The sequence below is a fragment of the Phocoena phocoena genome, chromosome 1, assembly GCF_963924675.1.
Source record: "Phocoena phocoena chromosome 1, mPhoPho1.1, whole genome shotgun sequence".
Lineage (NCBI taxonomy): Eukaryota > Metazoa > Chordata > Mammalia > Artiodactyla > Phocoenidae > Phocoena > Phocoena phocoena.
In genome coordinates this window covers 35,472,074-35,490,065 of record NC_089219.1, presented here as the reverse complement: position 1 = coordinate 35,490,065, position 17,992 = coordinate 35,472,074, and the positions used below count along the sequence as shown (strand labels likewise).

Below are 17,992 nucleotides of genomic sequence, written 5' to 3'. Positions count from 1 at the left end.
ATACAGCAGGACCTAAACGCTTACCTTTGGCCAGTGTGACCTCTCGGACACTGTAGCCCTCTCGAAGCCGCACAGACACGGTGCTGACCAAGTCAGCCAGCACCTCCTTCTCAGTGTGCTTCTTCCGGCGCAGGGCCAAGGCAGGATTGCTACTTGCGGAGACCAGGTGCTCGTTAAACAGGCGGTGCTGAGAGCCTAGACCAGTGAGCATGGGAAAGGGGAAAGTGCTTTATCTGTTAGCTGACAGAGGCACAGAAGCAGAGGCTACACTGAGTCGCGAGAGAACGGGGCCAAAGCCATCAGCCCCAGTTATACTGCTAGTGCCCCGGGGACCCAAGCCCTAGATGGATTCCTGCATCATCTCTAGGTCCACATTATATTCCCCCGTTCCCATACCTGCCCCAGTCTGCCACTCACCGCAGTAATATTCAGGGTTCAGGGCTTCCCCACTGCGCAGGAAGGAGTAGAGGAGAAACGCCCGGTGGTAGACAGTCAGACCCAGGTTGCCTGGCTCGGGCTCAGGACAAGTGGACAGGTAGGAGCCAAATGTTGCCATCGCGATGAACTTCATCAGTTCCACATTGGGCACATGGCCAAAACTACAGTCATAAGAATAAACTCCTCCTACCTGAAGAAGTGAGCAATTAGAGACCTAGCTCCAAAAGAGCCACCGGGCTGGGTGGCTGCTCCCATCCCTGACCCACACGGTGGGAAGTGGGCCAGTGCTCTCCCAAGACAGACCACTGCTCTGCAGCTTTCCTTCCCTGAGCCCTTCTGTCTGAAGCCCATGCCATCTAGCCACACCCGTCTTGCTCCACATCAAATACGAGCCGGCCCCCGTTCACTGAAGATTTTGGCCACTGGTTCATTGGATTCCTGTCATCATCTCAAGACTACAGTGTCTAACAAAGTGCTTCTCAAACTTTAGGGTGCACACAAAACACCTGGGGATTTTGTTAAAATGCAGCAGGTCTGGGGTGGGGCCTGAGATTTTGCATTTCTAACAAGCTCCCTGGTGATGCCAAGGCTGCTGGACTGTGGACAATATTTTGAGCACAAAGCCTAAAGATTGGAGATTGGCAAACAACATATAACCTGTGGTCAAATCTAGCCTATCATCTATTTTTGTAAATAAAGTTTTATTGGGACTTCCCTGGTGGTGCAGTGGTTAAGAATCCGCCTGCCAATGCAGGGGACATGGGTTCGAGCCCTGGTCCGGGAAGATCCCACATGCCGCAGAGCAACTAAGACCGTGCGCCACAACTACTGAGCCTGCACTCTAGAGCCCGCAAGCCACAATTGCTGAGCCTGCATGCCACAACTATGGAAGCCCACACGCCTAGAGCCCGTGCTCTGCAGCAAGAGAAGTCACCTCAATGAGAAGCCCGCGCACCGCAACGAAGAGTAGCCCCTGCTCGCCACAACTAGAGAAAGCCCGCATGCAGCAGCAAAGACCCAATGCAGCCAAAGAGATAAATAAATAAAATAAGTAAAATAAATAAAGTTTTATTGGAACACAGCCATGCCCATTCATTTTCTTATCGCCTGTGCCTCCTTTCAGGCTATAAGAGCACAGCTGAGTAGTTGTGACAACCACATGGCCCACAAAGCTTAAAATGTTTACTAGTCAGGGGACTTCCCTGGTGGCGCAGTGGTTGAGAATCTGCCTGCCAATGCAAGGGATATGGGTTCGATTCCTGGTCCGGGAAGATCTCACATGCCGTGGAGCAGCTAAGCCCTGCGCCACAACTACTGAGCTTGCACTCTAGAGCCCGTGAGCCACAACTACTGAGCCCGCGCGCCACAACTACTGAAGCCCACAGGCCTAGAGTCCATGCTCCGCAACAAGAGAAGCCACCACCATGCAAAGTCCGTGCACCGCAACGAAGAGTAGTCCCCGCTAGTCGCAACTAGAGAAAGCCCGTGTCCCGCTGACTACACATTAGCCCTGGGCTTCACCTGGAACTACTTCCTCTTTGCAAATTCAATTGCCACATCTGACTGATTACACACAACTTTGCCCCATTTTTAGGTTCCTTCCATCCTCCTCTTGCTGCTCTTTGACTTCCTTAAGGCTCCCAGGCCTTGAACCTCTACTCTTTTCAAATCTATCCATGTCCTCCTGGCCCTCCTTTCTCAACCCAGCCTGGACCCCATGGTCAAGCAACTTCTTATGCATCATTCTCAACTCCCTGGCTGCCTTCACCTTTTCTCTGCTTCCACCTGAAAACCCCAACTAGGATCACAAGTTCTATACCCAGATCCCAAATGAGATCTCAGTGAATCGCAAATGGAAAAAAACCCTGCATAGCTGTGTAGGTTGGCACCACATCAAAACATACGACACCCAACCCAGCTAGTCCTTCAGGGCCGTCCTCAGTGCCGCTCGTCCTTCCTGGCTCTGCCTCCCTCCCTCCCTCCCTCCAGTATACATCCTCACCTTCTACTTTGGAGAGAAATCAGAGGCTCCCTTGGCAGAATTTATCTACATCTTCACTTCTATCCTTCTAGTCTCAAAGAAGAAGTGACACTCTCCTGCTCCTAAAGAGTCCCTCCATCCGTTTCTTGAGCCAATGCCCTCCTGTCAATTTAGGGACTTTACTCCATCCGGCTTCCTTTCCTTTCCCTTATTTTCAAACTCTGCTTCACCACAGCTCCTTGGAAACACGCTGAAGTCTCTAGCTTAAAAAACAAAACAAAGCAGAACACCCCTCTCCTTCCACCCTGTACTCCCCTCTGGCTGCCATTCTCTCTCTCGCTCCCAACTTGATCTGAACAACCAAATTCTGGGTGTCAACACTTTTCTCTACTTCCTTCTCTTCTATCCACTCTTCAATCCACTGCAATCATTTCCCTCGCCGCCTCTTCACTGAAATGACCTGGAAAAAAATCCCCATAACCACCTCCTAATCGCCAAACCCAAAGGGCACTTTTCTTTTTATTTAACATCTTTATTGGAGTATAATTGCTTTACAATGGTGTGTTAGTTTCTGCTTTATAACACAGTGAATCAGTTATACATTTACATATATCCCCATATCCCCTCCCTTTTGAGTCTCCCTCCCACCCTCCCTATCCCGCTTCTCTAGGTGGTCACAAAGCACCAAGCTGATCTCCCAAAGGGCACTTTTCATTCCTCATTTTACATGATCTCTCTGCTGCATCGCATGCTGTTAAGTTCTGCTTTTCTCCCCCAAACTCTGAAATTTTTGACACCAGAGCTCCTGGCTCTTGTCTGATGATTTTCCTTCATTCTTTGCTGGGCCCTCTTCCTATGAAAGATCTTTGAACACTGGCGGCCCCCAGGTTCTTTGGGGACCCTCCTCCCTTCTCAAACACCATGTTTCGGCTGCCAAATCCTAACTTGCTATCTCTCAGCTAGTGCTGTCTCTTGAGTATCCGATCTGCATATCCAACTGCTAGCTGCTATGAACAGCAGTCATTTATTACGTAATTATGCTAAGCCCTTTAAATGCATCATCTCACCCATTTACAAATGAATCCAACCAAGAAGTGACAGTGATGTGCCCCATGTCACACAGCCAGTAACTGAAGCCAGGATGCCGGCCAGGCATGCCTAACTCCAGAGGTGATGCTTTACAGCTACCCTGTTGACCCACAGGCAACTCAAACACAACATGCACAACACCTGGATTCACCGTCCTGTCCTCACTCCACCCCAACTGCTGCTCTCTGTTTGCTCTGCCAGATACACAGTCATCAGTGAAGTCAGAAACCTGGAGACATCCTTAGCCCCTCTCTCTTGCTCATCCCTTACATTCTGCTGATCACAAGTTATGTTGACTCTACCGCTTCATTTCCTCAATCCTACCCCCTTCTCTCTTACCCTGAATTCCCCCAGTTTAAACCGCGATCCTCTCTTACCTGACCACTGCAATTAACAGCCTCCCTGCCTTCTCTCCTGCCCTTCCCCCAGCAACACGAGTGACCTTTATAAAACATAAACCCAGCTAGTGGTTTTCCTTCCATATATCTGTATCACCCGCAGAATTATGCTGGAACGCCTAACACAGCAGAAGCAGCTTTCCATGCGTGGCGTATGCCTACCCTCCAGCCTTGTTTCCCACAGCTCTCTGCCTCCTATCCTATAGTCTGTCAATCCAAACTGGCTGCAGGTCCCTGAATATACCTACTCCCTCCTCTGCTTAAGCCAGTTTGAGCTGGGTTTTCTGACCCTTGCAACCAAAACAGTAATAATTAATCTAATAAGAGAGGTGGGACTGGAACTGACTGCCAGACTGCAAATTCTGCATTCTTCTTCCTATAACATGCTGTCTCTCACGTCCTAAGGAAAGAGGACAAAGATGAGAGTCCTCTCCCACCACAGTACCTACCCTGTTCTAGACATGATGTCCCCCACACCCTCCAGAACTATGTCATTGGCTTTACCTGGGAAATCATTGCAAGAAAGTAACCAGCCACAGCCCACCTTGTGATATACGACACTTCCCTCTCCTCCTTCCCAGAAAGTCCTCACCTGCACAAAGGAACAAGCCACAGTGCCACTGCGAAGCTGGTTCAGCAACGTCTCACAGACAGCAACATCAGGGACACTGGTCACCCCATCTGTGATCACAATGATACCTGGAGCAGGAAGCATCAGACTCAGACCTGGGGACCCTGGCCTGATCAAAGTCACGGGGAGGCATCTGATGGACGGGGCGTCAGTGTCCACCAACCAATGTGTTTTATAATCCTCCAGCACTTTTCCTTCTCTCCTTCCCTCCCGTTCCTTCCTCTTGAGGGCTGGATCCCAACTTCCTCCTAAGCGACGACCTTGGTGCTCTACTCCTTCCCACTAGGGTCCATGACGGTTGTCAGAGCAGGGGGTACTTGAGATATACGCTAATAAACACTTACCTTTTACAAACAAGGAAACAGACACTCTTCCCTGGGGCCCACTGATCCCCTGGAACCTCTATCTTTGCTGATAATGCCCCCTTCCCTTCCTATATTCCCCGTTTTCCCCAATCCCACCGACATTCCTTCTACTGACCTGCACTAGAGTTTGATGGCAGCAACTGCAGTGCCAAGATGCCCTGACGGATCATACTGACCAGTCCAAGATCAGCTGTCACCATGGAGACTCCCACTTTCCGGCCCGGGGGCTCCCCTGAGTCTGGGGACTGGTCCTCTGCCTGGTTCAAGTTACAGAAAAGATAGAATGGGACAGATGGCACTGCTGCCCCCTCCACAGCAAAACCAGAATTTATAGCCCAGCATTGCCCAGGCCAGGTGGGTCTAATCCTGTGAGGACCCCAATTCCCCTACTGTGCGGCCAAGTCCTGACTATGCTCCCTCCCCTAGTGTGTGCTTGGATACTGTCCCTCAGATGGGCAGGGGATCCAGCACCAGATGAAGCACCACACTGCACTGCAGCAGGGCTTCCCCACCTTTTGCCAATAAGGCCCCTTTTCCATATTTTTCCCATCGCCATTATGAAATGTCTTACACATCAATCAGATTAAGTCTTCAGACATACAGATCTGCCTGGCTACTTCTAGGATATCTAAAGGAATGAGAAAGTGCACTGTAGTGAGCCCAAGCAGCTTTATCACTGATTGTACAAAATACTAGAGACCAAAGTCACCCATGATCACCTTCTCAGAGCCACTGGGGGAGAAGATGCAGGACTGAAAAAACACAAGCAAATTGCCTTCACGTTTTCTCCCAGCAAGAACGTGTGTCTTGGGGAGTGTATCCGAGCGCTCTTCAACGGGAAACCTGTTGTGTGCACTCACTAGCACTTCTTTCCTTGGCTCCCTCTGTCCCCGGCTTTCAGCCCTTTTTTTCTGCTGTCTTTTCCCTCTATAATATTTGGCTTGTCCTTCCTCTCTCCTCTCTGTCCCTTAACAGCTCCTCTTTCTAAGTGGCCTCTACCCACTTTCTCTCCCACATACCTGGCTCTGGGGATCATACTGCTGCTGCAGCATGGTGGCCACCTTATCTTCAAAGAGACAGAGCTGCTCATACACCTGTTGCAGGAACACCTCCCGCTGGGAAGGGTCCAAAAGGCAGCCCTGGACCAGCACCTGAGAAGCACGATGGAAAGAGCAAGCCATGAAGGTCAGGGGGACATGGGCAGTACCCCTCTGGTCTCCCTATTTATTCTCCACACTGGGCTTCCCCAAGCATGGATGCACCAGAAGATCTTCCAGTTTCCTCCACCTCGGCCTCCGGAACATTGTCTATAAGCTGCCCTATCTGGCCAGGCAAAGCCTTTCTCATTGACTCATACTTTCTTATTCTTGCTGATTTCTAAGCACTGCACACAGAAGCTGTTCTGGACCTTTTCTCTTTTTTAAGCTCAAAATCTTATTCCCCCAGTGAATGCTCCTTCCTTCCTTTTACCCTCAGCAGATAATTCCCACCCCCCTCTTCACAGAGAAAGGAAACAAGTCAACAGGAACTACCCACTCACCCTAACCCTGAGGGTGTACTACTCTCCAACCCATCGAAAATGTCCTCAGTGTTTGCTAGATGTTTATATCTATGTGTTCTAGTTCTTCCTTTCAGGCTCAGAAGAAAAGATTCCTCTTCCTCCTTTTTCTCCCTAAAGCTAATCGCTCCATCTACTCTTGGATCTTTTATCTAATAGCTTCATTCTCTCTCCATGCGGTTTCCTTCCTTCTACTCTAGATATAAATAAGTGCCCCCATCCTAAAAATTTTATAAAGGCCTGGTGGTCCCTGTGGTGGCCCTCGGGATCTCTCCTCTCTCCCTGCCCCCATCAGACTCCTACAACCTGCCCACTTCTCCCCAACCCCTGCCCTCCCGTGCAACAGCTACTTCTCTCTATTCAGAACTGGGTGAGTGGGTGGGGACAGCCAGAAGAGGGCAGAGCGGGACTCTGGACCACTAAAGGCCTGACTGTGAGAAGAGAAACAGAATCAGAGGAATAGTGGGAACTGGGGCTGTGAAAAGGTGAGAAAGATGCTCAGAGCTGTATTGTTTAGAAGAGTGAAAACCGGGTCAACCTAGGGGTCCAACAGTAAAGGTTTGGCTAAATATAAAATATGATAAAATATGAAGACAAGTGGTCATTAAAAATTGTTTTCAAAAATATTTAGTGACGTGGAAAAATGCCCGTATCACACGTTAAAAAAGCAGGATGTAGAACTGTGTGTTTAGAATGAGCCTGATGTTTCTCCTCTCTCTGGATGGAGGGGTGGTGGCGAGGGAAGTAAACACAAACTCAAAGAGAAGAAACACAGTCCACAACATGTCAATAGTAGTTATAGTTATTTCTGCGTGGTTATTATGAGTGAGTTTTGTGAGTTTTTTATATTTTACGTATTTTTCAAATCTTCTTCACTGGGCATGTATTATAAACGTGACTTTTTGTTTGTTTGTTTGTTTGTTTTGAAAAACAGCAGGATGCATCTTGAGGGAGCTACAGAGACAAGTGAGGAAGCTGTCTGACTTCTTAGCTGACTTAGTGGCAAGTGGCCCTGGAGGCTTACCTAAGTTCTCACTCCTTGTCTTCTCCACAGCTGCTGTCCTTGTCCAGGACTTATCTCCTCTCCCATGCTGCAATACTCTTCTGCCTGTTCTCCCCAATCCAGAATTTGTCCCCCAACCATCTTTCTCACCAGCCACAAACAAGTGTGACCTTCCTAGTGTTCGCATCTGATCCTGTCACTGACATTCCAAACCTCCAGTGGTTCTCTACCCATGGCTAATAGTTTTAAAAGCTAACATTTGCATGTTTTCTATGTGGCAGGCACCGTTTTAAATGCTTGACATGTATTAATTCAATCACCATGCAACACTGGTATTGTTGACATCCCCATTTTGGAGAAAAGACCCAGATGCACAGAGAGGTTAAGTAACTTGCCTAAGAGCACACAGCCAGTAAGTGGTATAGCCAGGAAGCACATAAGGCACTGTTATTCCAGATCCAGTGCTCTTCACCACCACACTAAACTCCCCTACAGAATAAAGTATAAGTTCTTAGCCATGACATTCAAGGCCTTTCATAATTCTGCCCCCACTTATCTCTCCAGTCTCCTCTTTACCACCCCCCTAACCCTCCCCCCATCATTCAAACTTCATTGTGTCCAACTGAGTAACATGTAGTTCCCTAGAACCCCTGTGATTGAGAGCACAGTTTCATAGCTCTGTGCCTTTGCTTTTGCTGGCCCCTCTGCCTGGAAAGCCCATTTCCTCTTCTTTGAATAGTTAACATCAATTCATCCTTCAAGATTCAGTTCAAATGCCTCTTTGTCCAAAAGTCTCTCCTGTTGCTGCCCCAGGTTTGGCTGGGTGCTCCCATATCACGAGTCAAAACTTATCAGTGCCCTTATCACATTCAACGGAAATTACCCCCTTTAATATCCGTCTCCGCAACTAACTCTCAACCCCTCCCATCAGGATAGGGACAGGGTCTGATTCATGTGTCTCCAGGACCTAGCCCAGGCCTGGCATAGATCAGGCTTTAGTAAGTGTTTGTCAAAGTGAACCAAGTGTTGAGTGATTACCTAATATCCAAGCTTTTCCCGCCTTGACTGTGAGCACCTGCAAAGTCTGGGGATGTAGCCCACAACCAACAGTCCTAACACCTGCACTAGGAGAACACTTTAAACCAGGGTAGAGGGCTGGGATCCAGGCATGTACCAATTGCCTTGTGTATATTTCAGCCCCTCAGATACTGTTCCTTGCATCCCCCTCTCTCAAAGCCAGTTTGATAGCTAAGGTGACAATGAAGCCATCAGGGACAATTTCAGGGTAAGCCTCTACCAGTGAGTTGAGGGTGGTTAAGAGTAGATGAAGGGAAACTGGACCAATGCTTATCTAAGCCCAATACAGATATTCCAGTAACAGACTTGGCCGTTTTCCAAAAAGGAGTGCCTTCTGATGGCCTGCTTGGGTGCTGGATAAGCCCTGTAATTATCGTGTGGTCAGCGTTACACCCACCAGTTCACAGGGCTCTGGGAGAAAAATGACCCTCCTCTGTCCTTGGAAGAAATTATGTTTCTGGGTCTTTGTTTCTCCTGCTGGTAGTGCAAGGAGTTAGGACATTAGCTAACCTTCTGATGGAACTAAAGGGAGCGGGGGAGAGAAAACAGTCATTCAGTGGCCAGGACCAGAGACTTAGAGGAGGAATGAGAGGGGCATTTGTCCAGTCAATGCCAACTCACCTAATGCTATGGGAAGGCCCTTTAAGACCAGAGCAATGGATGCTTCTTAAGAGGACAGAGACTCACAGAGATGACTAGGAACAGGTTCGAGGAGAGCTGGGGACTTTGGGCACGGACAGTGGAGACAGGATAAGGACTTGGTCAGTGGACTATCCGAAATTAGGTCTGAGGATACAAACTTGAAGAAAGGATGCAATACCTGGTGGGACTGCAAGCCAATGATTGAGGAGTAGGCCTGGATAGTGACGTAGATCTCAGGTTGGAAGTCGATGGAAGATCCAGGCACTCGGAAGGGCCGGAGCAGCCCGCCTAGGCAGCGGGAGAGGGCATGGAAAACTTCATCAAACAAGATCTCGCCTGTGGAATCATCCTGAGGGCAATGCAGAGAAAGGTCTCTCAAGGGTAACCAAAGGCAGCCCTGAGTGGAGGGCAGAAACAAGCAGCTTCCATGGGTCAGTGGGACTCTTAAGGTTGATCACACATCCAAATACGGTGCCACAGATGAATGGGATCTGTCTTCAAACACCCCCCACTCCTTCCGTTGTGTAAAGGAAACCTGTCTCCTTTCCAAAACGGCATCATTGTGGGATCATTCTTTACTTATCCCAGGCCCCTCCTCTTCTCCTCACTTCCCACCCAATCCTTTCTTCCCACTGTCTCCCCTCAACCAACCCCTTACCACAATGCCAGTAGATGGGCTGAGGTCCAGCTCAATGACAAACCGATACTGCCAGGCCAGGAAGGTGACCCGGGTGGATGGTACAAGGAGGAATGGCCTGGGGACCACCGGTTCCTCTGGCTGCCATCCAGGAGGCAGGACACTGAGGACTTCCAACTCCTGCTCAGACTGAAGCTGACATTTAGGATGGGGAGGAAAGGGAAGAGTCAGGAAGTCACCCCTTTCTTTCCAGGACCTGACTTCCATATCCAAAATGACACACCATTGGTTCTACCTTCTGCAACCCAACCAAGCACTCTTCTGAGCTGGAAAAACAATTAAACAAGATTTCCCCTGGGGAATCATCTTGTGGGCAAAGTCACTTGCCCCTCCTAGAATCAGACCCCTCAGAGTTAGTCTCCCCTCCTGTGTGTTTCCAGTACCCTCCTAAAAAAACAGATCCTCGGGGCTAGCCCTTCACATCCTGTGTGTCTCTGGGCCTCACCAGCATCTCCTGGGGCGTGGCCTGCACAGTCTGATGCAGGTGATTGAGGAACCAAGCCAGGCGAACATTTCGGGATATTCGATAATCCTTTTTCATCAACAGGAACACCTGCCCAGCTTCTTCCACCTGGGGACAAAGAGATATTTAATAAATCCATAAAAATTCACTAGTTCCTAGTACATATAGATCATGGTGCAAGTAACTTGTCCAAAGAGCTGAGAATCCATTAGTGAGAGGCAAGGCAGCAGAAGTGAAATGTTTACCCCCACCTCAGTGCAAGGGCTTCCCAAGGATTCAATTCTCAACTCTTGGCTCCCATTCCCCCTATAAAGACCTCTATGTAGACCAAGTGACTTTTGCACATTTCAATGGGTATGTGAGTTTCTCCTATAAACTCTAAGTTCTTTGAGGGTGGGGATTGTGCCTTGCTCTATTTTTGTGTCCCTGTGCTTAGCAAATTGCTTAAAACAGAGCAGACAATAATGCCTGGCAGTTTCTCCTAATAAGCCCTGACATCAGCACGCACTAAAGCATCTTCACTGGGTGAATGGCAAGCCTACTAAAGACCTCAAAGCCCAACTTCTGTGGGTCACAGTCTCCCACCCACACCCTTCTCAGCTGTCAACGCTCTAGTTCCTTCCTTCCGCTGCCTCATGGGCAGTCGGTTCAACTGTGTCCTAACAAGTGTCAGTTCCCTTGCCCGTGTCCTCACCTGTCACTACACAAGCCCAGCTAAATCTTGACTCAAGATGAATTTGACCTTCTTCCTTATCCACACAAATACCACACCAGCTGTACTCTGACAGAAAGAAACTTGTCAACTCGCCAGTGGTGCCACTTCTAGTGGCCTTTACCAATCCTTTTATTTCTCCCTGGTCAGTAACCTTTCCTTATCCCACTCAGGTTTTCCAATCTCTCAACCCCCGCCATCCCAGCAGATAAATGTGCCTACTGTTTCGCAGAGAAAATAAGGGTCAACTGGTGTGAACTCCCCCAATGTTTCCTCCAGATTAACCCTTATCTGTAACATTCCTTTACCCCCTTACTCTTGCCTCAGATGAAAAGATTACTCTCCTCCTGTTTAGACAAACTGCAAATTTCTCCTCCAGTGTTCCTAGTGAGGTGGAAATGACAGGCTGTGAGGAAGTGAGCAGAAGTCAGTGACTACCTTTTGAGAAACGGGATGTTGAAAGGAAGTGAAGATTTTTTTTTTCAATAATGGGGAAATATGCATGGAGAAGAGATGGAAAAAGTCCTGGAAAAGCAATAATGAAGGGTGCCTGATGTCGGAGAAGAGTGTGGAGAGCAGAGATGCAATGACTAAAGATGAAGGAAGTCTTTCTTCCTCAGAAGGCAAGCATAAAGAGGTATAGAAACAGATATTAGGAAATGGCATGGATGAGAGGAGAAGGAAGAAGAGGGAAGGAACTCATATTTATTGAGCACCTAAAATACATTCAATTGTACACTGTAAAAGTTCAGTACAAGAATTTCAGACTCAAACAGCCTGGGTTTGAATCCCAATTCAGCCTCTTAACAGCTGTGAGATTGTGGAAAAGGTACTTAAACTATTTAAGCCTCAGTGTCCTCATTTGTAAAATGGAGATAAATCCTAATACCAATCTAATTGTGCTGTCCTGCAGATGAAGGGAAACCGTGCATATGAAGCACTCAGCATGGTGCATGGCACTTATAAGAATATAATAGAAGTCAACTATTACAGGTTATTACCAGGCCCAGTACTAGGCTCTTTACCTAAGTAACTGCATTCAGTCTTCACACAAAACATTTAATAGAAGAAAGCTGAGGTCCAAAAAAGTTAATTTCTCAGCAGAATTCTTAGCAGAATTCGTAGGCATAGGGTCAGAAGTCAAACCCAGGCTTGATGAGCTGCAAAACCCATCTACTGAGTGTGACAACTGGATCAAACTGGGGACTTAAGAGCAGAAAAGATTTAAAGTGGTTACAAGAAGGAACACGATGGGGGTTTATAAATAGAAAGGATGCTTTGACATAATCAAAAAGACAATTTAAACATCAATATGATGTGATTTAGTATTATTTTGTGTTTTGTCTCTGTACCATCTAAAATCACATTTTGGGAAATACTACTCTCTGTTGTACTGTTTTCCTGCACTGGCCTGAGGCAGGCTCTGGCTAGGATTTTGGATTTTATCCAAGAGTTAGGTCAAGCTACCAAACTCTTTTTTCAGCAGGGCAGTACTATTATATCTGCATTCAAAAAAAATTCCATCTGGCTACCACATGACTTAGAAAGATCCCCTAACAACCAGGGGAGATGACAATGGCCGAGACCAGAGCTACTCAAAGTAGCCATTCTGTGAACTGCTTGAGACTGTTCCTGAAGAGACAAGTAGTTGTGCTAGAATGTAAAACCAGCACTGACTTTCACTGAGAGAGTCTTGGAAAAGTCAGTTGAACTAACCTTCAAGACAAGTGATCAAGTGAAGTGAGTTCAATTGTACTTTAAGGAATCTTTAAAATAAGATGGATAAGGGGCTTCCCTGGTGGTGCAGTGGTTGAGAGTCCGCCTGCCGATGCAGGGGACACGGGTTCGTGCCCCGGTCCGGGAAGATCCCACATGCCGAGGAGTGGCTGGGCCCGTGAGCCATGGCCGATGGGCCTGCGCGTCCGGAGCCTGTGCTCCGCAACGGGAGAGGCCACAACAGTGAGAGGCCCGCGTACCGCAAAAAAAAAAAAAAAAAAGTGGACAAGAACTGGTGATTACCTGAGGTAGGGAGGAAAGTAACCAAAAAAAAGCCAAAAACACAAGGTGTCAAGGATGACTAAGGCAACATCAGAAACCAGTAAGTTGCAGGATGATTTCCGTTAGCTAGAGAAATCAGATATAGCTATTTCCCATCATTTCTAACCACCATCCCCCTCAAAAGGTCCCATCAAACTGAACGCTCTTATTGCCAAACTCCTGAAAAGACAAAAGGGGTCTACCGGCAAAGAAGGAAACTGCAGCAATTACCTGCCCTCTCTTTCTCTGATCTTGGTCTCAAGAGGAGATATTCCCATAAATAAATAAATAGAAAAGACGGCCTTCTCCCTGATTAACATCTCGAAAATTCTGCCAGATTGCCTAATTTCTTTCCCACAGTGTTAGTCTATTAACTTGGGTATACTTACATATTGTACTGTAAAACATTTAATATTAACTTTTCATTGGTATTTTGTCAACACCCTTATAAGAAATTCAAGGCCTGATGGCTTCCATATGTATGATTAGAGCACCAATAAACACCATAAAATATATTCATTTGTATTGGGCTTTGGCTTTCTCAGAGAAAGAGCAACTGTGCTCAATGCCAGTAGGCAACCTCTCCCTCAGGATTGGCTGAACTGGTGTGGGTATGATATTAGTGACCTCTCTCGTCTACAAGTTGACTATGCTGGATCCTTGCCAAGGTTCTTATCTAAAAAAGGACGGGCTGGGCTCAGTATTATCAGAATAGGAAGGATATCCCAGTTCAGCAGCCCTTTCTGTTTATCACTCTATCCCCAGAGCCTGGTGCATTGCTTGGCAATAGGATGCTCAATAAAATTTTGCTGAATAAGTGAATTCACTATATGTTCTAAGCTAAGCAAAGCAAACGCGGCATTTAAAATGAATCACAGGCAGTACAACTTTTCTTAAGGTAAGGTAGTCTTAACACTAGTCTCCATGTTTTTCCTTTTGTTCTTCTTTGGTGCTTAGTGAAGACTTTTTTTCAAATGCCAGCCTGTTTCAGTTATGCAAGGAAATATCCAGGAAAGGAGTTTTGGCCCATACTGAGCCAGGGTTAAAGGAGGGAGCACCATAAGGACAGTTGGGGACACTTGGCTCACTTCATCTTCTAGGACTAAAATCCTGGCCACTCTGGGTTTAATAAATGAACCTTTCCATGATTCCCTACACTGTTTGTTATCTCTGCTAGGCATTCACAAAGCAGTCTGGACTACTTAATAGCATCCACCACAGTTCATAACGAAGAATTTGTGTATTTTTTAATGTTGGTTTCCCCTACAAGTGTAGAAGCTCCAGGGAGGTAGGGGCTGTCTGTATTGTTCTTTGTTGTATCTCTAGTAACTAGCGCAGTGCCAAGACACACTAAGGGTTTGAATATTTGTTGAATGAATGTATGAATGAGGGAAATTGCTCTCGCAAGCTATATTTATTCTCTTCTCTATTTCAAGCTATGTTCTTAGTATCTTACCAGAGATTCCTAATTTTTCATTTTTATCAACATCTGGCTTTTGTTGTTCAAGAGTTCTCATCCTTCCTCATCTGCTTTATGGAAAAACTAACCCAGTCTGTTGTTTGGACTTTGCCTCCCTGAAAGTTGTTTTTACCAAGTTTTTTTTCACTAGTATGTTCTTTACTGGTATCATCTTCTTTTCTACAATTCTGGAATCGGGGGAAGGGGAGTTGTGTAAACCTGAATAGATTTGTTTTAGACAGAATTACAGTATTATGGAAAGAAAATGTGATATCATAGCTGAGACTCCGGGCTTGAATTTTAGTTTCCTCCTCTATAAAATACCACCACCTACCCCAATGATGGGTGAAAGCACACTGTAAAGTTAAAAGTGTCACACAAATGCACACAGTAGTGGTAACAAGGTGCTGCTTCTTTGAGTCTGGGGGAAGTCCTGCACAGCCATTCCCCTCAGCGTTTTTGGCTCACCCCCACTTAGCTGGCAGAGTTGGAAATTTCTTCACACTGAGCCAGAGTCTGTCTTGTTGATATTACCTTGGCCTGCTCTTGAAATCTGTTCTCTTGAACATATCTAACTCACTTTGGGTTTTACCTCCTGAGGCCACACAGGGAAAAATCTGAACCTCTGCCAAAGGAGAAGCTATCAAACATCTGATGATGGTTCTGAGTCTTTGATTCTCCATAATAAACATCTCCAGGTTCCTTGAATGTAGCTCAAACGGCATGGTTTCGGGCTTCCCTGATGGCGCAGTGGTTAAGAATCCTCCTGCCAATGCAGGGGACACGGGTTCGAGCCCTGGTCCGGGAAGATCCCACACGCCGCGGAGCAACTAAGCCCGTGCACCACAACTACTGAGCCTGCGCTCTAGAGCCCGCGAGCCACAACTGCTGAAGCCCGCGTCCCTAGAGCCCGTGCTCTGCAACAAGAGAAGCCACCGCAATGAGAAGCCCACACAACGAAGAGTAGCCCCCGCTTGCTGCAACTAGAGAAAGCAAAGACCCAACGCAGCCAAAAATAAATAAAAAGAAAATAAAACAAAAAGAAAACGGCATGGTTTCAAGTTCCCTCACTATTTTAGATCTTAGATCACGTGCCTACGAGTGAACTCTGGTTGGTCTACTTTTCAACTTAAAATGTGGGGGCCAGAATGGAGCACAATAGCCAGGTGAGGTCACAGATTCAGAATCTCCTAGATTCTATTTACTTCAGGCGAAGCTTTACCATGCTACTGACCCAAGAAACCTCTGTGACTTTCTCGCTTCTGCTGCTGCTTAGACACATCCCCCATTCTCTCATGCAGCTGGCTTTTTTGGGACACACACAATTATTCAATTCGTCCTATTACATTGGATAAATCCAGCCTATTTTCTATTGTGAAGCTTGACTGCTGTTTTGTCTGCTAGTAAATCCCTTTCCAGCTTAATTTCCCTGCTAATTTGATCAGGATGCCATCAAGTCCTCATCCAAGTCCCAAGAGGACAAAGGCAAGGTGAGCATGCATTCATTTATCAGTCAACAAATTTACGGAGAGCCTGATACATGCTAGCACTGGGCTGGTCCTAAGGACACAATGGAAAGCAAAAATTGGCATTCTCTGCCCTCGCAAGATTTACCCTGTAACGGAGGAAAAAACGAATCAAATCATCACTCTAAATACTACATTGATACAAACTAAGTGTGCCAAGGATAAGAATGTGGTTTTATGACAGCATGTAACAAAGTAACCTGACTCAGGCAAGAGTCTTAAGAGAAAGTGACCCTGAAGACTGAGCAGGGTTGGCCTAGTGAGGAGGGAAAGGGGAATACACCAGATGGAGGATATAAACAAGCACTGACCTATTAGATTTTCTTCACACTATCTGTTAGTAGGCTGCTGAATTCCACTGCTGTGCAGCTTCCATTTCTCCACCTTGTTTCGAAGGTTATTTTGAATGACAGACTGACTCTTCAAGGCCAAACTGAAGTCTAGTTCACCAATCAGTTCTTATAGAATCCACTCTCTTGAAACCAGGAACATTTCCTAACTCGAGTTTTCTCGCAACATTCCCCCCATACGTGATCCTTCCAAGTCAACGACTACATTTTCACAAACATCATCTCTAAGTTTTCTTCACATTCAAGAGGTGATTTAACAGAACTAAAGACTCAAGAATTAATTAAAGCAGCTAGAATGGTATTTTTCCAAGTGTGATCCAAGGACCAGCAGCATCAGAACCACCTGAGGTGCTTGTTAAAATGCAGATTCCTGGGCACCATCCGAGACCAATTGAATTAAGAGCTGAGAGAGCTCGGGAAGCTGTACGTAAGAAGCTCCCCCAAGTGATTCTTCCGCTTTACTGTTTGAGAATCCCTGAATTGGTTGTGTTCTCCCAGCACCCATACTCATATGGAGCTTTAATCCCTGATACTTAATCCTTCTGAGTCTGAAGTGCACTGGAGCAGTCTGGCAAAGGGAAAGCAGGGTTTCGAAGTCAGAGATCTGGATTTAAATCTGGCTCTACTACTTGCTATCTAGGTGAGCTTGGACAAGTTAGTTTTCCCAGGCCTCAGTTTCTTCATCTATAACGTGTGGATAAGAATGTCTACTTCAGGGATTTCCTTGGTGGCGCGTGGTTAAGAATCCACCTGCCAATGCAGGGGACACGGGTTCGAGCCCTGGTCCGGGAAGATCCCACATGCCACGGAGCAACTAAGCCCATGCGCCACAACTACTGAGCCTGCACTCTAAAGCCCGCGAACTACAACTACTGAGCCCAAGTGCCACAACTACTGAAGCCCGTGCGCCTAGAGCCCGTGCTCCACAACAAGAGAAGCCACGGCAATGAGAAGCCCGCGCACCGCCACGAAGAGTAGGTCCCACTCGCTGCAACTAGAGAAAAGCCCACGTGCAGCAACAAAGACCCAAGGCAGCCAAAAATAAATAAATAAATTTAAAAAAAGGAAAAGAATGTCTACTTCAGAAGGATGTTGTGGCAATTAATCAGGAGAGTCAGAACAATGATAGAGGAAGCCTATCATACTTTGGAAAATTTATTGAGGCCTATATGCCATTTATAGCAAGATGAATAAAACATTATCAGGTACTGTGCTGCATACCACGTATACCAGGATGAAGCAAACATTGTCCATCTCGTTAATTTGTTGTTTGTTCATTGCCCCGTCCCTTGGTGGTTAAGGTATAAATTATTCCTGGACTTTTCCAACCCCTGTGCTGTTTTCTGTTAACAGAATCCCACAAAATAATGTAGTCTCCACGTGCCCTTGAACCACTGTACTTATGCCAAAGTCCTGAACCTCTAGCACGGCTTCAACCTGAATCTTCTTCACCAGCCTTCTCTCTCACCCACCTCCACCTGAGTTCGAGCACCTCGGATCAAACGCTGGTTCTGCTGCTTATTAGTATAAGGCCTTGGTGAAGTTACTTACACGCTCTGTGCCTTA

The 17,992-nt window shown here is 46.8% G+C and overlaps 1 protein-coding gene across 1 annotated transcript in view; it reads right to left on the bottom strand.

Moving 5' to 3' along the window:
* SZT2 (SZT2 subunit of KICSTOR complex) overlaps positions 1-17,680 on the bottom strand; it is a 47,394-nt gene extending 29,714 nt beyond the window's left edge. Inside the window, exons 1-9 of the mRNA XM_065880773.1 lie at positions 17,648-17,680; positions 10,325-10,450; positions 9,841-10,014; positions 9,361-9,531; positions 5,922-6,053; positions 5,018-5,159; positions 4,499-4,605; positions 418-628; positions 25-195 (exon numbers count right to left, since the gene is read on the bottom strand). Coding sequence (XP_065736845.1) covers positions 25-195; positions 418-628; positions 4,499-4,605; positions 5,018-5,159; positions 5,922-6,053; positions 9,361-9,531; positions 9,841-10,014; positions 10,325-10,450; positions 17,648-17,680 — 1,267 coding nt within the window. The remainder of the gene's footprint in view (positions 1-24; positions 196-417; positions 629-4,498; positions 4,606-5,017; positions 5,160-5,921; positions 6,054-9,360; positions 9,532-9,840; positions 10,015-10,324; positions 10,451-17,647) is intronic.
* Between the last annotated feature and the right edge of the window lie 312 nt (positions 17,681-17,992).